The 24492-nt window shown below is 35.8% G+C and overlaps 1 protein-coding gene across 6 annotated transcripts in view; it reads right to left on the reverse strand.

Annotated features, from left to right (window-relative positions):
- Positions 1-24492, reverse strand: part of Lrp1b (LDL receptor related protein 1B) — a 1890041-nt gene that overhangs the window by 704843 nt on the left and 1160706 nt on the right. For 5 of the 6 annotated variants that reach the window (XM_040745299.1, XM_040745301.1, XM_040745300.1 and 2 more), the window contains exons 21-22: positions 16845-17027; positions 4-204 (exon numbers count right to left, since the gene is read on the reverse strand). In XM_040745299.1, coding sequence (XP_040601233.1) covers positions 4-204; positions 16845-17027 — 384 coding nt within the window. The remainder of the gene's footprint in view (positions 1-3; positions 205-16844; positions 17028-24492) is intronic. The other variant, XM_040745298.1, reaches the window with a different exon arrangement.

Raw genomic sequence — 24492 nt, forward strand, 5'->3', positions numbered from 1 at the left:
TACCGCAAAGGTCGCCTTCATCTGACCCATCTGGACAGTCCCTTCTCCCATTGCAGAGTTTCTCTGGCTGCAGGCACACCGAGGTATCATTTGCACAAGGGTACTTGGGTGGTGCACACAAGAAACTGTCACAATCTTCTTCATCAGACTGATCCTCACAGTCAACATCTCCATCACATACCCAGGCATTGTTGATACATCTCCCTTAAGGGAATGGAAAGAAAATGCATTTGAATTTTGTAATTAGATCACAGTAATGAATAGCCCATATCGTTTCTATCAGAGACAGAATTACTTGCTATTAGCAAGAAATCTATTTGCTGGTAGTTTGACAGTTTGTTTTCATGACAGCCTCAGAATACTCTTGTCCTGCTTATAGCTGCTTTTAGGGTCAGAGCACATATATTTTCTTTAGCTTCAAATTATCTTCTGTATTATGAAATAAAAAGGGATTATGTGAATAGTTCAAAGTGCATAACAACTTCAACAATAAAGATTAAAGGTATATGTTTTGTGTTTATATCAGTTACTTTCACAGTCCTAAATTTAGGCAAGCATTATTAGTTATGACTCAAGCTGAAATTTAGGCAGACGCTTAGTTTTAGGGAAAATGGCATTTTATTTATGTATGTAACCTTAACGCCACAACATTTTTTACCTATTTACCTTGAAAAGATTATGGAAGTTGTTTCATAAAAAAATGCCAGCCCTGGCTAGTCAACATAAGCACAAAAAAACACTGCTTGAAGAATTGCCAATCCTGACATCACATTTCTTTAGAGGCAAAGCAGCAAAAGCAGCGTGGACTGAGCACAAAAACAACTACGTTGAATGGTGCTTGGAGATTGGAGGACCTAGATATTGGTCCATGCAGGGGCAGATACCTGAATTTTGAAAAAAGATGCAAAATCAAATAAACAAAACACACAGGTGAGAGAATTTGAAATACCTATTGTTAAGAAAATTTGCCGTGCCGGGCGGTGGTGGCGCATGCCTTTAATCCCAGCACTTGGGAGGCAGAGGCAGGCAGATCTCTGTGAGTTCGAGGCCGGGTTGGACCGACAGCCTCCAAGACAGACCGACAGCCTCCAAAACAATACAGAGAAACCCTGTCTCGTAAAACAAAACAAAACAAAACAAAAAAACAAAACAAAAAATAAGAAAATTTGCCGTCTAGAGCTAGAAGAGTGAAACTTGAGTCTTCTCTCTTGTCATGTACAGAAATCAGTTTAGAACCAACGAAAAACTCAGTTATTAGGAGCTAGGTATGGTGTTGCATGCCTTTGATCCCAGCACTGGGGAGGCAGAGCCTGTGCATCTCTGGGAATTTAAGGTCATCCTGGTCTATGGAGTGAGTTCCAGGACGAGGGCTGTTACACAGAGAAACCCTGACTCAAAACAACAACAGGTAAAACCAAACAAAGCAAAACAAACAAATAGACAAACAAACAAAACAAAATAACCCTCGATGTTAGACCTGAAATTGAAACTTAAAAAAACTAGTTGGAAATACATTTTAGCCTATAGGTTTTTATATAGGACTCTGGTCACCTAGGAAACAAGACCAGTAAAAACTGATGAAACTGAAATACTTTTTTATTACAAAGGAAACTGCTAATCAATTGAAGAGGCAGCCTACAAAATAGAAAAACAAAACACAAAACAAATACTATATGTGTAACAGTGGATTAGTGTCTAACATATACAAATTGCTTTAACAAAAAAAACTAAACTCCAAAAAAACAACCGAATTAAAATGTGGGTCATTAAAGTGAGTGGAAGATTCTCACAAGAAAAAATAAAATAAAATGGAGAAGCAGCATCTAAAAAAGTGTTCACCATCCTTAGTAATTAGGTAACTTAAAACTTCTTGGAGATTTCATATTACGCTAGTCAGAATGACTAAGATTAAGAAAATTAATTGTGACAAATTCTTTTCTTAGATATGAGGGATGGGAGACCTCATGTATTGTTGGGAAGGTAAACTGCCACAGCTCTTAGAAATCAGTGTAGGGATTCCTCAAAATACAAGAAACAGATACACCATATGACCCACCTATACGATACCTAGGCATACACGCAAAAGACTATTTCCTATTTCAAAAACCCGTGATAACCCATATTAATATCTTCTCTATTCACAGTAACTAGGTGTTAGATACAACCTAAATATCCTTCATCTAACAAATAAATAATGAAAATGTGGTATCAATAGTCAATGGACTTTATTCAACTGTAAAGAAGAAAAGAAATTATGAAACCAGTAGGTAAATAGGCAGAACTAAAAATGCACTGAATGACGTAGGCCAGGCTGAGAAATACAAATGCTATAAATTATCACTCATAGATGGTTCTTTACATTTGTGGGTTTAGCTAGGCCTAAATAATCTCTTCATATATGCCAGAGGGTGTCAGGTGTGGGATGCCTCTCATAATGTCAGTAGATGTGCCCCATGGAAACATTAAATGATAAATGATAAGTTATTACTATTCTTCTTGATTGCTCACCAGAACTTGATGGAAATATGTTATTGGTGAAGACACCATGCATTCATCACAAGACATGGATAAAATAACTTGGTTCTGATTACAAAGCTTCCTCATGGTTAGGTAAATTGCTTGGTACTAGAAGGATCTACGTGATCAATTAGGGAAGATGGAACCCCATGAACTATAGCAATGAGTGATGTGGTAAGAAGATTGCCTGTGTGAGCAATAGTGGAATGAATGTTATTAATACAGTCAATTGCTTTGTGATTCAATTTAAGGTTCACTACACAGGAAAAAATGTATTTCTGGTTCTGCACATCTGATCAAGAACCAATGGTTGGGAGCTCGTAGCTTCTAGAAGGAAACCTATTATTATTATTTTGCTGAATGGAAATTACACCAAATTGTCCACTAAATTTATAACTCTGCACCTATAGTTAAAGGTAGATCACAGACCCAATCAGGGAGCTTTCGTTGTGTGTTAGATTGTGGTAATGTAGAAACTCACAGCTAGTCAGTGGACAGAGAACAAGTGATTACAGAGTGCTCTGCCACAAGTGGGAGAACTGTATCACCCCTACCTGAATTTACTGGGTCATTAAAACAAGAGTACAGAAATTTGGGACAGGTTGTGGAGATGGTTAATCTGGTGGCATCTGTGGGGAGGGGGTAAATGTGGTCAAAATACACTGTAAGAAAATCTTTCTCTCCTCTATTCTTCTCCCTACTCAGTCTTCCTGGTCCCTTTTGTCTTCCTCCCCTTCCTCTTCTCCCATTCTCTTTCTCCTAACTTCCTCTTCCCTCCCCGCTGTGCTCCCAATTTGCTCAGGAGATCTGAAAGAATTAATAAAAAGTGTCATATTAAAGAAAAATAGCAAACATTCTTAATTGTTTTGTAATTTCAATACACACCAATAAAACAGGTATAAATCTTTTATTTTTCTGATTTAAGAAAAAAATAATTGTTTGTTACAAGGCTTTCAAAGTCAACATATAGAACACACATTGGGCAATGGATGTTGCTGCCTGTATAATTCCGTTTTGTTGTAATTGTCAGTAGTGGCATTTTTCACTGCAAGTTATTTCTCTTTTGCATATTATGTTTGTTTTCTAGTTAATTATCATTTCTGGATTGCACATTTTTAATGAATAACATGAATTTTAAAATGTACCTAGAGATCAATAGTAGTTTTACTAAAATAGCAACATTTCATAAGATAGGGGCCTAAATAAATTTTAAAATGAAAATACTAGGTCACATATTTAGAAAACGGACTGTATTAAAAGTCTTAAAATTCATTTGTACAACTTTAATAATAATAGTTTGCACTGTGGTAAATGAAGTCAAATAAAAACCAGATGATGCCGGGGGTTGGTGGCGCACGCCTTTAATCCCAGCACTCAGGAGGCAGAGGCAGGCGGATCTCTGTGAGTTCGAGACCAGCCTGGACTACAGAGTGAGTTCCAGGACAGCCTCCAAAGCCACAGAGAAACCCTGTCTCGAAAAAAACAAAAAAACAAACAAAAAAAAAACCCCAGATGATTTGTGTTGAACTTGATTAAAATATTAAATGTTATTCTTTAACAATAATTACTGAAAAACTATTTAAAGTAAGTACAGACTACTACTTCACTATATGATTTGGTTTAAATCAGGACACATTGTAAACTTAATGACATGAATAAAATGAATACTGTAAATCCCAATTAAGGTACCTAGATAATAGAAAGAATAAGTCCGAGAATAGGAAATTACACTATCAAATATGAGCAGAAAAGTGGAACTTAAAATGAATCAAAGCTAAAAAAAAGCTGTATGAAATTAAGAATAAAAAATTAGCTAGATTTTTTAAAAAAAGATTTATTTATAATGTATACAGTGTTCTGTCTGCCTGTATGCCTGCAGGTCAGAAGAGGGCACCAGATCTCACTACAGATGGTTGTGGGCCAACATGTGGTAGCTGGTAATTGAACTCAGGACCTCTGGAAGAGCAGCTAGTTCTCTTAACCTCTGAACCATCTCTCCAGCCCCTAGATTTTTTTCAAATGTACAGAAATCAATAGTACAAATAATAGAATGAACATCAATTAAAATTTCTTCTAGAAAATGAAATATTGCAGTTAATCTGAATACAACTTTGTGGTATTTATGTGAAGACTATTAAAATAATAAAGAGGTATGGAAAACATGACAATTGGCATAAGCCATGAGTTTTTGCACATCACCTAAAACAAACAATGAAAGGTAGAAATAGACACCTGAAATTACACCAAGTGAGAAAGATCCTATACACGCGCGCACACACACACACACACACACACACACACACACACAAATTGAACATTAGTCAGTATTTAGAAAGAATAATTTTTTTCACTTCTAAAATATGGGTAGGATTTAAAGGCATTATGTTAAAGGAAATGAATCATATACATAAATATAATACCATATGTTTTTTCTCATATGTGAGTGTGAAACAAACAAACAAAAGGTCTACCAAAAAGCAAAACAGCCATTAATAGACGTGAAAGGAGAAGGGGGGTAATTGATCAGTGCCCATTTGATGCATGTGTTGAACCAGCATACCGAGCCTCATTAGTATGTATAAATCATAAATTTCAATAAAAGCTATAAAAGTATTTCATTGGCATTTTTATATAAAATAGAGTTTTGTCAAATTGACATGTGATCAATAATCTAACATGCAAAACATTTTTATGAATTAATGTTTTCTGAATATAGAGTGCTTATAAGCTCTTGTAATTTAAACCAGGAACTAAAATGTCAGTTTGATGGCATTTCTTTTCTATTAGATAAGTCAAGATAAAAATGTTGTATAATCAGAAAAATTTGACAAGAAATAAATCTAATGTTGATGGGCTATGCATTTGAGTAGCTTCCTTGTAGTAGAAAGTTTTAAAAAGCATGCAAATATAAAGTACATCAAATCTTTAAAACAAGCAATCTAATTTTGAAATTGCATGAAGTGGTGTGTATTAGTGTTTTGCATGTTATGGAAAGACTGTCAGAAATTCAAATTCCCATCCTAAGAAAATAACCAGGATTGTAGTGCAATATACTATAGAGGTGATTTTAGTGAAAGAAAATGAACACAAGGTGCTAAGAAACAATCTTATTAGGCATCAATTTAAAAAGGTGTTAAAAGAGTAGATACAGGCTTCTTTAAAAATTAAAAGGATTTGAGTATGTATGACTGTGTATGATTTCATTTCCATAAATGCATTAATATAAGCCTTGGTGTCCTCAAGAGATTGGTTCTAGGAATTTCTACAGATCCAAAGTTGACAATTTGCAATCTTTTATATTAATTAGGTGTAGTGTTTACCTATAACAGCCCATATCACTGGATTACTCATGAAACCCAAATTTAATACAGTCTAAATGTTAAATAAATATTTGTAAATATTACTTGTGGAATAATAACAAGAAAATACATATTAAATACATATTCATTACTCACATAATTTTTTCAAATATTTTTAGTCAGTTGTCAGTTTATGCCATGGATCTCAAAACCCATAGTTACAGAGGGAAATCTTTCTAGAAGACTACCGAAAAATAGGCAAGTAAGGGTTAGGTACTGTCAACACAGGACAGAGGGAGGTGGACTTTGAAAATTACTTCTGTGTTGCATTATCGTCCTCTGGCATTCATCTATATAACATTTCCACATATTGTGGGTTGGTTTTTAAAATGTTGAAGATGAAATGCTTGTATACCTGCCACAAAGTTCAGCAGACTGAACAGACTATTCTTGATACTGTACATCCAGATAATCTGTAAATTATTCCTTCACAGTGGCCATAGAAAACAAAGCAAAATACATAAGCTATGTCATCTCCTGTGAGGAATTTATGATCCAAGTTAGAAGGCAAGATATATGCACAATACACAATTGTTCTCTGAAATAAATGTTTGATTACTTAAAGAGTAAATTGTGTGGAGTCATATGCAAGTTTAACAAAATGACTGGAGGTGTGAAAGAATGGGATAGCTTCCTCCTTTCAGTTAGTTAATCAAGGCAACACATCCCCTCTCCTCAGGCAACACCAATACATCCTGACATTCTCATCATGTGCTCCAGAACAGCAGTAGAACAAACACATCTGCAAATCACTATTGATCATTCACAGTCAAAATTACAGTGAATCTATGTGCTATCACTGAGGAAAACTCTACCTGTTAAGGTAAATAAATCATATTCACATGATTGTCTACAAAACTCTAACACACATCACCAGAAAAATGATCTAGGACAGAACCTAGATTAAACTTTCAAGTTTAGAATAGTCTCTTAATCTCAAACTTTAGGGGAGGTTAGAAATTGAATTGCTTCTTCATATCTTATGTGTTTGTTTTTAATTCTAACCAAAATATAGATGAAGCTTCAAGAAATTTTGGATTCATAATCATAAATTAATAAACTCCAAAGCAAATAAATTTAGTAAATGCATTCAAACAATGCTTTTTTTAAGTTATGGATCAAATTGGGATCATCATCTGTTGTAGTCATTGGACATGAAGTCTTGGGCATTCAGATACTATGGGATTCCTAGACTATGCTGCCATCTTGACATAGATGACACTAAGATATGCTCCACATTGCTATTGGAATATCCTTTAGGTCTAAAACTCCAGAATAAACTCATTTTTGATATTGTATTTTCTGATCTAATACTAGGACAGGAAACGAAACTCAAACTCAAACAAGAACAAGTCTGTGACTCAGAAGAACCACAGTGCCTTGTTAGGAGATGCCTGGTCAGCACGGAGCTGGATGCCACTCAATATGAGTCCCAAGCTCAGCAGCAGCTTTAGTTACATTCTTTTGCTATGGATCACTTTATACATAATTCTCAACCTGACTGTGAGACGGGACAGGAAAATGGATGTTGTGTATTTTAATGGAATATGGTGTGAGAGAATATGACTTAACATCGATTTATAACAATTGCTGGAAAGGTAGTTAATCAAAATAAGATACCATAAAAAAATGACACCTACATTGTGCTTTTGCCATGGCTCTCATTTCCTCTAGAGACAAAAATGTGACAGCTTTGTTTTTAAATGTTATGAAATAACCTTTGTTATGAAAATAATGTTTCAATTTTTTCACTTAAAAGTGCTATATGACAATTATCATATCCTTCACCATTTTCAACATGTAGTCACAGAACACAAGGATGGCACTGAACAGTCATGAGTTCTGCTACTGAAAATACCTCTACCTTATGGGTCTCTATACTAATTGTACCTCTGCCCTCTTCCCCAGCCCCCTCAGGATAATTTATGTTTCTAACTGACAGTGTCTTATAAATCTTTATAAAGGTCCAAGCATGAGTTTTAATAATAAATTCTTGTTTCAATTTAATTGACAATCATGAAAACTTAGAAAAATTAAGATCTTTATCAGTAGATTAATACATTTTAAGAATTACACATGTTGGTACAAGCAGAAAGTAGATTGTTGTCAGTGTAAAATGAAAGGAGTGAATAAACTATGGGAAGACATGGAAGAAATTTAAGGTCAAGCCTCTAAGTGAGAGCGAGCAATATGAAAAGACACTGCACTGTGTGACTACAGATATGTGGCTATCGGAAAAGCTAAGACAATAAGAAGATTGACAGGTTCCAGGGCAAAGGGGGAGATAAGGTTGAACAAGTGAGGGACTGAGGATTCTGTGAGACAATGTGAATGCATATAGTAACATGCTTTCTCATCACCATCGATGTACAATAGTAACAGCAAATGCTGCTGGAACACATGGCATTTGCATAGTGTGACTCAATGCTTTGTTTTCACTAATTGTAGCAAATGCACTGTTTTGTTGTAGGTGGATAAAACTGGGCAGGAGAAGATAGCAGAAGAGATATCTGAACTCTATTATTCTGCCCAAATTTGCTGCTATAAAAAAGGAACCAGTTTCTAAATTTATTATTGAAATTTTACTGGACAGTAATTCCTATTTAACTTAACTATAAAACTTTAAATACACCTACTATGTTTTATTTAATGATTGGAAGTATTTGGGTTTCAAACTGCTTATACTAGCTACTACTGTCAGTGTTGAGAGAAAAATACCTGTGAGCATAACTTAAAGGGAGAAATTATATATATTGTCTCATGTCCTTAGAGGTTTCACACAGTGATCCATGGCAGCATTAATGTTATCCTTATAATGAGGCAGAATCCACAGACATTGGAGTTGTGGCAGAGATTATTCATCTCCTCTCAGAAGTGGACAGGAAGGTGAGAGAAAGGATGTCTCTGCTTACCAGTATTTTATTTCCTTCTTCATTTCACCCAGCCCTTTCCCACCAAGGATGGTGTTCTTATCTTCTACTTGAGTCTCCTTTAGCTACACACTTAGTGAATGTTCCAGGGCTTTCCATACACACACACACTCACACACACACACACACACACACACACACACACACACACACACACACCCAGAACTGTTCATTGTAGAAGTGTCGATTACCATTCCCTCCAGAAATTCTTAGTAAAGTTGTCAATCAAGAATAACATCACATATATGTGTTTTATTTATTTATTTATTTATTGCTTTTTGAGACAGGGTGTCTCTGTATTGCTTTGGAGGCTGTCCTGGAACTCACTCTGTAGACCAGGCTGGCCTCGAACTCACAGAGATCTGCCTGCCTGTGCCTCCAGAGTGCTGGGATTAAAGGCATGCACCACTAATACATGTTTCTCATACACGTTTTTTAAAGCATTTGATGCTCATGTCTAATTTAAGATTATATCCAAGGAATATATTATGCAACTTCTTATTTTTTAATTTGAAAGATGACTTTAAACATAGGTCAATTCATATTTATGAGGTTGCCAAAGGGCATATGGGTCTTCACAAATGAAATGACTTAAGAGTATCAAAGGTATCAATTTTTTAAAAGATAATGTATGTTTATTTTACTCTTTAAATAAACATTTATCCATATGATGAATTATTTCAGGTGAGATTGTGGATGAATTTTAAGAAGTCACATTTAAACACTCAATGTCACACCCAATTTTTCACCCCCCCACACACCTGCATTGGTGTTATTAGGTAAATATTTTTCACCCAAAAGATGATAAATGGTATGCTACCCAATTAAAATTTTGCATTTCATTTTTTTAAATTAAGGGTTCCATGAAGTGAATATTTCCTGTTTCAGCAAAATTCATAGTGAAATCCTAGTGAGTTTTGGAAATGGGACTTTTGGGAAGTGATTAAATTATAGGGATGGAGTCCCTATACATCAAGAAGTGTGCTATGTACAGACAAGTAGTGTGGTCACAAAAAAGAACCAGTCCTCTTAATTTTTATATTTCATTTTATATTTCATTTACTCATGAGTAACATTCTGTGATGTCTAATTTTGTAGACTCATTTTTATAGATAGTTTTCCTCTATACTAGTTTACAGTTGCTTCAAAATGAGAGATTTGTGTTTCCCTCCAGAAGGTCACATATGTCTATTTTCATGTGCCACAGCCTCTCCTTCACACCACCCCCACTTTGTAGCATTCACTATTCAGAAATGGATGTTTGATTTTTGGTAGGATTTTATCACCAAACAAAGTTATATTTTTATTACTTCAAATTATATAACAAAGTCATGTTCCTTGAACTTCCATGACTTTTTTTTTTCATTTTTTTAAACACATGACTTCAGTGAGGTCATTAGCCTAGGAAGTAGCTAGCAAGTGCTATAAACAAGTGTGTGTGTGTGTGTGTGTGTGTGTGTGTGTGTGTGCTACAGACGTGTGGATACCAATTTTCCTTTCAAAGGTATACATATTGAGTTTCCAGTTTCTGGTTTCAAGTAGTGAAGCTGGCCTCAGTCCCCATATTCATGTAGGATATCGTTATAAGAGCTGAGAATGTGTTCACTTTGAATATGTAACCCAGTCAAACATCCAGCTTGACATTCTAGATTATTGGTGAGAGGATTCATCTGTTAAATAGTCATTATTTACCCCATTTCTCAGTTCACTTTGCTTTTTAATACTAAAAAGGTGTTGCCTGTTGTGGTAATAAATTTCTTTTTAAATTTTATTTTAAAGCTTGCTTCACATGTCAATCCCAGCTCCCTCTCCCTCCCCTCCTCATCCATCCCCTACCAATGCCCCAAACCCCCACTCAATGTCCAGTCCACTCTTCAGGGAGGGTGAGGTCCTTCATGAGGGATGTCCAAATTCTGTCATACCATCTGCGGCAGAGTATAGGACCTCTCCCATATGTCCACACTGAGATAGCATCCCTGCATGTGGAATGGGCTCCCAAAGTTCCTTCGGATGATGAGATACATACTGACCTAGTGCCCAAGGCCACAAAGTATGCCAAGCCCTCCTCACTGGCACCCACATTCAGGGGGTCTGATGTAATTAGTTCCCAATAAGCTCGCTCATTGGGAATGACACGATTAGGAGGTGTGACCCTCTTTGAGTAGGTATTGTCTTATTGGAAGAAGTGTGTCACTGTAGTGGTTGAATTTGAGGCCTTATATGTGTTCAAACACACCCAGTGTGACAGGTCACTTCCTGTTTCCGGTGAGTCAAGTCATAAGAACTCTCAGTAACCTCTCTGATAACTGATGTGCCTCCCTGCACATCGCCATGTGCCACCATAATGACAATGGACTGAACCTCTGAACTATAACACATGCCATTAAATGTCTTCCTTTAAAGTCATTGCTGTGGTCACAGTGTCCCTTATGTGGTAAAGAACAACAATTATTCATTGTGTGACTGCACTGTGATTATCTAGCAGTTCCCCTAACTGATAAAACAATCCATGGTTTCCATATTTTATATCTGAAAAAAGCAAAACAAATGACCCTGAATATCTTTGTGCATGGTACACATCATTTTACATTTTTTTCATAAATACCTCAAAATAGTAAGGCAGAGTTGATTTCACATCCTTTTCACCCAGGAAGCATTTTTATCCACAAACTTGACATCCCTTTTTGATTTAAATGTTGTTTTTTGTTTCCATTCTGAAGAATTGCCTTCCCACATAATGGAGAAATTAATTTCACCTCTCTGCTCAATTTCATATTTGTAGAGTTAGTACTATTTACAGATCCAGGTTGGAAAGACCAGACGTGACAGGACACTGGTCCTTTGAGATAAGATATTCTGAAATATTCATGGTTATATTATATTTTAGTTAAGTTTTTCCTCTCACAATGTTCTTAATAAGAATTAAGAGATCTTAGTGGTTATACATTTGAAAACTAATTAGTGGCAATCTGTGTAGAAGGCCATTATAATAAAAAATATAAATGTTCTTAAGAAACTTGTAAACAATATAACTATCATTTGAGATTTCTTTTAAAATAAACCTCAGTTCTGAAGTGACAATCTGAAAAGTTCATTGAGGTCTTCTAGTTTGTAAACTAATAATTTAAGTACATAATTAGAAACTTCTAAAGAACAATAATTGTATGCGAACTTTAGATGAGTGTTTATATACATAATGTATTTTAATGTCATTAATGTCCATATAGGACTGTATAGTCAACATTAACATGAAGGTGTGAGTTATGGCTTCCAAATATTAATATGCTGTGTTCCACTGTGTTTAAGGGACAGATTGTGGTTCAGGTACAGGGTGGGTAAATTATCACCTCTCTGGCTACTTTTTCAAAAGGAGGCATCAGTCTTTTTCACAGCATAGATTGTACACAATAAATTTTGATGCCCTTGAAAATTTGGCTATCAACATCTTTAATATAAACATGTTAAAGATATAATACAAATCTCATAAGAGTGCCGCTAAGAATCCAGTTTTTTGATAATTGCCAAACAACTGCCTCATAATTGAGTTTTTAAGTGAATTACATCCATAAGAAGCTGTTTGTAAGTGGTTATTGCAGATTGTCACTGACCTCTACACTGGGATATCAAGCACAGGGCAATGAAACTTTCTAATAAGTTTTTCCTAGCCGTCTCATTTATTATTTATCTTTTCATATGTATTTTCTGTTCATGTAAGTTAAAACTTATTTTATTGGTTTTATAGCTAAAAATTATACTCCTATTTAGCTCCTTTTAAATAAATTGCAGAGTGTATGGATGTGTGTATGTATGAAAGTCAAACAACCTTGGATGTCATTCCTCAGCCCAAATCCACTTTTTAAAAAAGGCATTGTCTCTCACTGACTTGTAACTCACCATGTACCTGCCTATTTCGATCTCAGAGTTGGATTGCAAGTCTTTGCCACCATGCTCATATTTTTTATATGGGTTCCCAGATTCTAAATCAGGTCTTCATAGTTGAAATGCGAACACTGGGCTGCAGGATGCACTTTCACAGGTCATTAACATTTTTAAATAGACACACATGAATTACATATATTTAGGGAATATAGCATTCAATTTTAACACATGAACACAATTCATAATGTGCAGATTATACTATGTGGCATATTCAGTACTAAAGTTATAATAATTATCTTTAGTTAAGGAAATTTGAAGTTCTCTCTCTAGCTCCTCGGAAGTGCACAATTGGTTGTATTCTCTAATGTACTCTTCTGTAGAATCTCAGAACTCCTTATGTCCAATTAAGCTGTTAGAGCCACTGACTGCACGTTACTCAGTCATTCATCCTTTGATGAGTTACTACTCTATTGTTTATGATGCTTAACAATATCTTTCTTTATGGAGAAACAACAGCCTATCTTAGGATTCACATCTAAGTTTTCCAAATTTAAATAGCACCCTCAAATAATTTGGTCTGAATTAAGAAGAACTGGTATAAGCTGTTCTTTGAATTTCTGATAGAATTCTGCACTGAGGCCAGATTATCTGGACCTGGGCTTTTTTTGGGGGGGGGGGGGAACTTTTGATGACTGCTTCTGTTTCCTTAGGGGTTATAGATCTATTAAATTGCTTATCTATTCTTGATTTAATATTGGCAAGTGATATATATCCAGAAAATTGTTCATTTCTTTACATTTTCAATTTTTGTGGAGTACAGGTTTTCAAAGTATGACCTGATGATTCTCTGGATTTCCTCAGTGTCTGTTGTTATGACCCTCTTTCCATTTCTGATTTTCTCAGCATGGACTCTTGGGGGGAGGGCCTAGGACCTGCCCTGGATGAAATGACAGACTCTGGAGATCCTCCATGGAGGGCTTCACCCTCCCTGGGGATCAGAGTGGAGATTGAGTGGGGCACTAGGAGAAATGGTAGGGAGGGCAGGAGAGGAGGGTAGGGGGAGGGAGCTGGGATTGCAATGTGAAGCAAGCTTGCTTCTAACTTAAATAAAAAGAGGAAGAAAAGAAACTTATAAAAATGAATCAGGTGGAAGAGAGGATATCAGGTTTTGAAGATAAAATAGAGGAAGAATTAGACCACATGAGCAATGAATATGAAAAGTATATGGGACACCATGAAAGGATGAAATATTTAAATTGCAGTTATAGAAGAATACTGAGTCAATGGCATAGAAGTCTTCACTAAAATCACACAGGAAAACTACCACAAACTAAAGAAAGACACACTCATGAAAATACAAGAAATATGCAGAACATCAAATTACAAGACCAGAAAAGAAACTACCCCACACATAAAATAGTTAAAACACTAAATATACAGAATGAAGAAAAAGCACTGCAAGATACAATATAAGTCACATGTAAAAGAATACCTACAAGAATGACACATCTTTTGTAAATGGAAATTTTACATGACAGAAGGCTTTGAAAGGATGTACTTCAAGATCTAAATTACCATAGATGCCAGTCTAGACAATTGTACACAGCAAAACTATCTGCCAAGGTTTACAAAGAAAGGCAATACACAAGGAATTAGAGTGAGAAGAAATAAAAAAACACTGGGGATGTTTGCAAAAGCCAGAATGAATCATTAATTCATGTTTATCTAAAATTGTAAATTATATATATGAATACATATTATAAACATAATATATAGTTTACTTGAAATTATGGTAATTGGGGTAATAATCCTAACGACAAGACACATAAATGGTCTAACAAAAACCAAAAGCTTCGTCACCCAACATGAGAAATCTCCTTTTGACTTTTTGATCAAAGAAATATATAATAGAAACAAAACTAAATAGCCCTTGGTTGACTACAAGAATTTCAATTTGTGTCCCTATTGCTTAAGACAATAGATATTTAAACACAGGACTTGAAGGAATCAAGCTTGATCCCCCTCAAGGACCAGCACTTATAGTACAGGAAGGTGTTGTATGTGTTTCCATGGGGGAAAAAAAAGCAATCATGAGTCCTACCCAGCTGAGACTCCTACTACAATGTGAACCTATGACCCACTACAATTACCAGCAGGGCAAGGCAACTACAAAATATATTGGCACTACATCTGTGGGGTTATCCAATTACTTTAAACTGGAATTAAGGCCCCCTTAACAGGCACATTTCTTTTTTTTTTTTTGAGACAGGGTTTCTCTGCAGCTTTGGAGGCTGTCCTGGAACTCACTTTGTAGACCAGGCAGGCCTCGAACTCACAGAGATCCGCCTGCCTCTGCCTCTCGAGTGCTGGGATTAAAGGTGTGCGCCACCAACGCCCGGCCAACAGGCATATTTCAAGGTCAGTATTGTAGTTATGTTTCCCTCTCTAATATGGCCATGGAATTTGAGAGTATAATACTGCCACTTTTCTACCTCAGTGTAACTTATAATTCAATTCTAAATACTTACCCTTATGCCAATAGTTGAGTGTAGCTTTAAACCCTCATCAAAGAAAATTGCTTTGGCAGAAATGGAGTCTCTCACAGCAATTTGCAGCTGGTCACAGTGCAGACAACAATTAACAATGGTGTCCCCTGACCTGCCTAATACATCTTTAATACAATCTCCTTACATATAGCTCAGGGAACATTGTGGAAGAGAGAACAGAAAGACTGTAAGAGGCAGAGGATATGCAAGTCTTTTGGAGGTTGTCTTCTATGTATGACAGGGACTGAATTGGTGAAATCCCAACAATATGGTTGCCTAAACAAAAACAGTAAAATGGCAACACCACTTGACATTCCAATGTGTGTGGAGGAAATCTCACAATACCTCATGCCAAGATGAAATGCTAGAGGCAATTAATCAGTGCTAAGAATGAGAGATTCAGTCTTACTAGGGGCTAAAGTCCCTAAATGATCATCCAATACCAAATGGGCATCCCTAACATCATATATATTTGAGCAACAATAAATAGACCCAGCAGGTTGTATTTATATAGGTTATATACGAAGAGAGACTCAAAGAAAAAATAGCACAAATTTTAAATGGCTGGGAGATCATAGGAGGGATCGGGAAGAGTATAGGGGGATGATTCAAATGCAGTACTCATATAAGAAATTCTCAAAACCAAAAATGTTATGTACGAAGAAATATTTTTGGAAAGTTACCAGTTGGGATTCATGCCATCTTCAATAGGAATGGGCCTTAGGAGAATCAATTTGTATAGCACTATGGTGAGGACAAATATTTCTTTTTATCTCAGTGTTTCAGTGTGACAAATGTATTGTGATTAGGGAAGAAACACAAGGCTCTATGTGCTACTGCCTTTCTTGCTTGTAACACAGACAAAAAGGAGGACAGCTGAGAGTTCAGGGTTGAGCCACACACAAGCAACTTCACAATAGAGGGAAATTCTAGAGTGACTCAAGAATATATCGTGAAACCCACAGAATACTATGTTATAAAACCTATCAGAAACTCTTCCAATGTTTGATTTCACCATTGAATATAACACAATTATTTTCAAATATATTAGGATAAGTCCTAACTTTCTCTCATCATCAGGCGTAGAAAGAGAAATAAGTTAGTAGGATCTCAATAGGAACCCTCTGTAAGTAGGAAAACCTGGAAATGTCATTAATAGACACCTTTACGAAATACAACAGTACGGACAGTGACTCTCAACATAATCAGATTCAAATGGCAGACACTAGACAAACATCTAGGAAAGCAGATGTAAACTAAAATGTACTACCCACCTTCTCCTGTGACATTTACTGAGTGTAAGATAGCACATGCCTCCTTGACCTTGAGATTCCATTACAGATTCTGAACCTAAATACAGTGATCATAGATTTTAATTCTGCTATTCAGTCTCTGTAGTGCTTATCAACTTAAACCCTTCCGTTTCCTCCATGAGTTCATAAAGAACTTTGATAAGATGGTGCCTGACCCATAATGCTTCTAACAGATACGTCACTACTGTTACTCAGAGAATGTGAGCTAAGCTACCGAAGACTAGGAATGCTTTTCAGAGATGAGCTACAGATACAGCCTGAGCCAAAGGATTCTGCTCCTGGGATGTTCTTTGTTCTCACCTGTACTCCTGCAGGAAAACTTGGTTTTGTGGTCGCACAGTCGAATGGTGCCATTGCAGCCTTTTTCATCACTGCCGTCTTCGCAGTCTTTTTCTCCATCGCAGCGCCACAGATCAGGGATGCAGTTACCGTCAGGATGGCACTGAAACTCATTCCCAGCGCAGCCAGCAGGCGAATGAACTTCTTAATTTTAAATGAAGAAGGAGAAAACGGAGCAAGACAGGAGAGAAATGGTGATTTTTACTGTCACTTTGAATAATTTTTTTCTATTTGGGTAATATAATTACACTAGAGAAATTATATATTTTCTGTAACAGCTATGAAACATTCAAGCATTTCAAATCCACTTTAAAAACATGAATAATTGAGAGAAAATAATATTTACTGTCTCTTGCAGATTTCTGGGAGGTTTACATAAATGAGTAAAGAGACTGTTGAATGCTTTACTGTTGTCTTAATTAGTGCCTTCAGGTACTGTCTTTGAAGCACTTTCTCCAAGCCATGTAAACAAAATCTCCTATTGATAAGAGTTTGCTTGATTTTTGACATTTCTGGAGTAATTTCTTTCAAATTACCAAGAAATAAATAACCAAAGAAATAATAAGCACTTAGTGACTAAAAAAACCTTCAGAAAATAGAAACTGAGAATGTTGAAAGCAAAGAAACACACACAATAAGTAAAACATCTTCAATAAACAATGTTCTGTTTCTACAGTCAAAGCAGAAAAGCAGATCATTTTAAAGATGAATTTAATGAAGTTTTGTATCTGTACATTCTATTGAAAGTAGGAATGCATATAATATCCAGATATACTACTGTCTGATATGTTGATGAAATGGTAGGATAAATTAGGGAACATTAAGTGTAAGGGATATAAACATTGGTACATAGATTATCTTATACTATAACAACTGAACAATGCAAGTATAATAAAATTTTTAAGTTTTAAAATAGCTAATATCATATTAACATAATAAAAGTATTCCCCAATACTGTTCTAAATTATATATATATATATGTGTGTGTGTGTGTGTGTGTGTATGTGACTAAAGTTTTAACATAATAAATTAATTGCATATCTCATGTTATGATTCTTAGCAAAGATTATTTAATTTACTTGTTTTGACAATTACCCACCTACTTAATTTGTTGGCTTGGTAGAGACCCAAAACAAGGATTTTAGTAATAGACTTACTTAACATCAAAATTCGGATGTCACTAAAGCAACTATAAAGAAATTGAGATGTCCTTTTTTCTACCTGGAAATGTTACTGCGAGGATGACATTTGGAATTTGTAGATGAGTATTTTATCTACAGTGTCTGTGGTTGTTTTCCATGTGATATAAATAGATAACTTCTTTATGTTATTTAAGTGTTTTCAAGACAATCTTTGAAGTGAATTATTATTATTAAGACTAGGGAAGTTTTGGTATGGCTTCCAAAGAAATACTAGAGAAGTAAACATTAACAATGCAAAGCCAAGAAAATGCCTACTAAGGCAAGGATAAAAGTCAAGGTAATACAGAACAGGGATTCCAGTCTCCACATTTAAATACATATGGGTTTTATATATAAATTTTCCTTCTTTGTGTACCTTTATAAGTCTAAACACTATAGCCTATTGCCTATGCTACAAAATACTAAATTATAATCATTCACAAGCTAGAAGGTAACCAGGAATGGTAAATTAAGTGCATCATGGTGATCCAAGTTGGCAGAACTATTCCCTTAAGAATGGTCACACATATGTTTTTCACATGTGAATCCTATTTTATGTGACACTGTTCTTCCCAACTAAGCTACCAGTATCTTCTTGTATACACTTTACCTATTGTTGTCTCTGGCTTTATAGGAATCTGAATTCCTTTGAAACATGAAATAGTGAAGACAAACTAAACTTATGTCTTCTATTCAGAAACCTTATGATTAGGTATTACAGTTTATGAAACTGGTCATATATGTAATGTTTTATATACTAAATATGCTCCCCTCAATTCACATAAGCTATGCAGCACTTTTGACTCTCAACAGAAGACAATACTTTGTATGTCTTTTGGCATTTGTTTTATTCTTACCCATGTGTCTCCAATGCTCATTTACAGAGTCTAATACCCTATATTACACAGTTTCTACTGTGGCTAGACGAACCTGGCATTAAAATTAATCATTCATCTGCTTCATTTTATTTTGTTAAAATGTTAATAAATGACAGAGTTCTTATAGAAGCACAGAAACTATTAATTTTCCAAATGGCATACAGATAATAAGTTCCAGCAATAGCAACTGCAGCAGTGACTACTCTGCCCTCTTTATCACCATAGCCTTTGAACTTCTAGAAGGACCTTGGTCAAGAAGAGGGTCAAAAATAAAGTAAATTTTGCTTATACAGAAATCAAGAAAATAAGAACATATGTTCTTTTTTGTTTAAATTTCTAAAATTCAGTCTGTTTTTTAAATAAAATTTAACATTTATTTTACTCTTCTGTAAGGTCATGGTAGAATTCAGTTTTTAATGAAAAGACCTGTAAATTCTATTGCCTCAGAGAGTTTAACATTCCTATGGTTATTTCCTCAAATTGTAATCAGCTACCAGAATAAAAATGTAGAAAGATATAAAATCAGAAATTGTGGTTAATGATACCCATGTCCTATGTATCAGAAGAGAAGAAAATATGTAGGAATATTATAAACAGGAAAATACATCCAGGAAGCATGTAAAATGTCATTTAAAGCAAAATGGAATGATATAGATCCATTATGCTGTGGTAAAACACAAGTGAAAATTGCATTAAATTGGAAAAATTTTAAATATTGCCCTTGTCACCCAATCATTGTGGATATGTGGGTAGCCACTTCTTTGGTGTTCATCTAGTAGAAAGAAAGAAAGCAGGTCTCTAGAAGGCCAATATCATCCCTGAAAGGAATATACTTTATCACAATTCATTGGCTAAATATAATTGTATTGATTTGATTCCTACCATCTAGATCACTTCCACTCAAACGTAATAACCAACTGTAACTGTATTAAAACTATAACTCATTATTGCCCTACAAGACTTACTTGATTGTAAAACACTAAGAGGTTAGTTACAGAGTGAGTCATAGGAGCCAAATCTAAAATGATGGAGAGAAAGCAATGAAAACATTAAGGAAAAGAATAAAAGTTTAGTAAGCACAAAGAATAGGAACAGGAAAGATCTTGTAGCAAGAATTAATTTGAAGCACAATAAAAGAAATAGGATATGATGAGGGAAATTAACCATGGCAAGATATATTCAATTTTATCAGCACTGGAGATTTTGAAACACTGGAGTAGTAGTAAAATAATTTGGAGCACAATGTGAATTTTTTCTGGCTACTGTTTGGGGAAATAGATAGACTGAAACTTGAATCAGATTCCAGATAGTACCAGTTGTTTGACTGTCCAGTTCCAAATAGCAAGCATGGCTTCTGCTTCTGGAACCATTTCACAGGGTGGTGGGCATCCAGATAAGTGTGCAATTGCCAAGCCACATCATAAATGCTCATGGCAGGAGCAAGTGCTGTGAGGACAGATAAAAACCACCATACCCTTACAGGTCTCACATGAGCCATTCTGATGACAGAAACAACACAGGAGTTATGAATCCTGCTTAATAATCAGCCAGAGGGAAATGGAAGTGCAAAGCAAGTTTGTTTACTCTGGCCTTTCTCACTTTAGGTATCCAAGATTGAACATATTCTCCTATGTTAAGAATCATCCCACCACTGACCTACATCAGTAGACATCAAAGATTTATGAATTTTTAGCAAAGTTAGTAGAATTAATAAAATTGGATGGAATGTGTAAGCAGAGGTGAGAAGAAAAAAAAAACAAGTGGGCAGAGACTAGACCTAGGAGATGATTTTATGTCATGATAAATGCTTATATTTAAGCTGGAAGAAAAGGGGGAATAATAAAATGATATGCAGTTCAATTCTGTTGATTAGATAGGAGTTCCATGCATATAACTTCAGAAACAATTACATAATAGATAGGAAGAAACTTCCATTTTAAATTTGTGTGTGTGTGTGTGTCTGTATGTGTGTGTGTGTGTGTGTGTGTGTAGAATCAAGATGCACACATCCACACATTTATTCATCTTCTTAAACACTGATTCATACTGAACCTGCTTGCCTTAATAAGCACAAATACACACAAACATTTGCATTTTTATATTCTCTTCCTACCTTCTCTTCCAACATCATTAAAACCACAAGTCTTGGAATTTTATTCATCTTAACTCTCTTGCCAGGTTCTGTTAACAGTTGCTGATTTTCCTCTGTGTAGAGAACAGCATCCCTCAGTAAAGCCTGAAACAACTGCTCTAACATTAGTTCCAAACTGTGTGACTCCCCTGAGCCCTAGCTTCCTCAGCTTCAGAGCTTGGCACAGTCCATCTTTGTGCTATGGCTGTCTCAGTGGAGTGCTCTAGTTACGGCCATGTGTTTATGTGCGTGCACATGCTGTTTTACCCTTGTGTTTCCGTGTTGCTGATTCTGGTTATTATATTTTTAACTAATGGAATTTTACTGCAATTTTTACCCTGAAGCTATTTAAACCAAGCATACAATTTGGGAAATCTAATAAATAGATAAATAAAAAAATAAATACAGAGCCCTAGAGGAAATGTGGCGACTGATGGTAGAATTTATCTCTATATTTAAATGAATCCACTGTGACTAAATATTTGTAGGTGGAAATCGAGCAACTCTACAAGAACAGAGAAGAATTGCAATTATACATACAACACACACACACACACACACACAAACACACTCATTCCCTGGCTTAGTAAGTATGCAAAAGTCTTCCTTCATGTCAGAGAAAAGAGAGTATAGGGTTGAAAATATGTTGAATATTTTAAAATTTGACTATAATCTGGAAAATTATTTTTATTGATTTAATGGATTTATGCCTTAGCTTGCTATCCATTGTTCACTGCTATGAAAAGTATAAGTCTCTATGCTGCCTGAGCATCAACATTCTTGCAGTTTTTTGTGTCATTTATCATTCTGCCTGGTCCGGCTTTCTTTCTAGATTTTCAATTAGCCATTATGTATTAAATATTCCTTCAGCAATGGACAGCATTTGTTCAAGACTTACTTTCCAGATACTTTTCTCCATCACAGAAGCAGATTCCATCTACAGCAGATTTGTGGCCTCGACCTACTTATCAACAGATGGAGAAAGCCTTAGCTTGTCCGTACTTCAGGGTAGCTTAGGTTTCCCATAATAATGTTGGGTTCCTTTTGGTTTTGAGAAACTTTAGGAATCAAATCTGTAGTTAGATAGATAGATAGATAGATAGATAGATAGATAGATGGATGGATGGATGGATGGATGGATGGATGGATGGATGGATGGATGGATAGATAGATATCTTTCTATCTCTCTGTATCTCTTTTGGTCTCTCTTTGTGGGTCTCTTTCTCTCTCCTCTCTCCCTCTTCCCTCTCTCCTCTCTCCCTCTTCCCTCTCTCTCCATCTCTCTCTCTCCATCTCTCTCTCTCCATCTCTCTCTCTCCATCTCTCTCTCTCCATCTCTCTCTCTCTCCATCTCTCTCTCTCTCTCTCCATCTCTCTCTCCATCTCTCTCTCCATCTCTCTCTCTCTCTCTCTCTCTCTCTCTCCTCTCTCTCTCTCTCTCTCTCTCTCTCTCTCTCTCTCTCTCTCTCTCTCTCTCTCTCTCTCTCTCTCTCTCTCTCTCTCTCTCTCTCTCTCTCTCTCTCTCTCTCTCTCTCTCTCTCTCTCTCTCTCTCTCTCTCTCTCTCTCTCTCTCTCTCTCTCTCTCTCTCTCTCTCTCTCTCTCTCTCTCTCTCTCTCTCTCTCTCTCTCTCTCTCTCTCTCTCTCTCTCTCTCTCTCTCTCTCTCTCTCTCTCTCTCTCTCTCTCTCTCTCTCTCTCCCCCTGTCTCTGCCTCTCAGATCCTGGGATGCCTGTGTTCACCATGAATCTGTGCTGGGGTCTAGCCTTCACACATGTAATTTGTGACCTATTTCTAAATGAATGGTACCTGTTTTATGACACCATGAATGAGTAGTAAAGACAAACATGAGGTTTCCTACCAAACTAACTGATGCATATTCACTGATTCACCGGGCCTTGGTGACTGATGAAAAGCCAACACCTTGTGGATTTTCCATTTACTTCCCTTCTCTTCTGTTCACCTTCAAATCCTGCAAACACACTAGTTTGATACTTTGTTTTAAAACAAAGCAAGTACCCTCCAGACCCTCATATGCAGTCCGGAATGGAGATTCACTTAGTACAAAATGAGATGCACTTATGAAGACCATATAACATTAGGAGGAAATAAAATAATTTGTCAGGTTTTGATATATTTGCTATTTGGATCAGTTAAAGGTGTCGAATAAGAAAATATTGAAAGGAATGTGTAAATGCCCAGATGCAAACATATTGAGTTTATGTTAACACATAGAAATGAACACACTCAAAAACGTAAGACAAAATTTTCAATCTACTCTAAAAAATTTTCCTAGATAGTTAAAAGAATACTGAAGCTAAACCTATAGAAACTATTGGACTGCTCCATATAAAATTCATATTATAAAAACTCTACCATAACATATTATAAGTAACTCTACCATAAACATTTCACACAGAATCTGAATATAGTGGAGGTGATGAGATAATAAATAAATAAAACATGAATGGAATGCCACTAGTTGCTCCTTGCAACCTAGCTGTAAGACATTTATTTTTCACTTAATGATTCATGGGGAAGTGCATCAATGGGAGGTGCCATCCCTGGGCTATTGGTCCTGAGTTCTGTAAGAAGGCGGGTTGAACGAGCCATAGGAAGCAAGCCAGTAAGTAGCTCCCCTCCATGACCTCTGTATCAGATCCTCTGAGTTCCTGCCCTGTTTGAATTCTTGTCCTGACTTCCTCCAGTGATGAACAACAATGCTGAAGTATAAGCCAAATAAATGCTTTCCTTCCCAATTTTCTTTATATTGTTTATTCATTACAGCAGTAGAAACACTAACCAATACAGATGTCTTAGTGTTAAGAGCACTTACAATTGTTACAGAAGACAGAAATTCAGTTCCTAGCACCCTAGTGTTAAGAGCACTTACAATTGTTACAGAAGACAGAAATTCAGTTCCTAGCACCCTAGTGAAGATTCACATGCTCCAGTTTTCAATATGTAAAGGCCTATTTTTATTTCCATGTATCTACACACATGTGGTGCATGGATGCACATGAAATCAAAACACTCAAAGACATAACACATAAATCCTTGAAAAGTAAGGAATATTCCTGTGCACACATATGTTCGACATACATTCAGAGTGACAGAGGATGTTTAAAAAGTCCTAGTGGTTTACAACTTTTTATTCCAGCCCTTCCTTCTCTGCATGGTACTTTGCCTTGTAAGTGTGATTGTCTATGAAATATATGGGTGAAGTTATACAAGACAATTTCTTATTTAGAATGTAATCTACTATTTGTGCTCTCAGTGAAAAGGCGGCAAGCTACAAACTGCGGAGCAATTCCAGTATTCATCCTGTTCAATACATAAAGTTTTATTGGAACACTTATTTATTTGTTTAGCCACTCTAAGTGCTAGAGAACCTGTGCTCATTTCTTGGAATAAACTTATGC

The sequence above is a fragment of the Mesocricetus auratus genome, unplaced genomic scaffold, assembly GCF_017639785.1.
Source record: "Mesocricetus auratus isolate SY011 unplaced genomic scaffold, BCM_Maur_2.0 Super-Scaffold_100004, whole genome shotgun sequence".
Classification (NCBI taxonomy): Eukaryota; Metazoa; Chordata; class Mammalia; order Rodentia; family Cricetidae; genus Mesocricetus; species Mesocricetus auratus.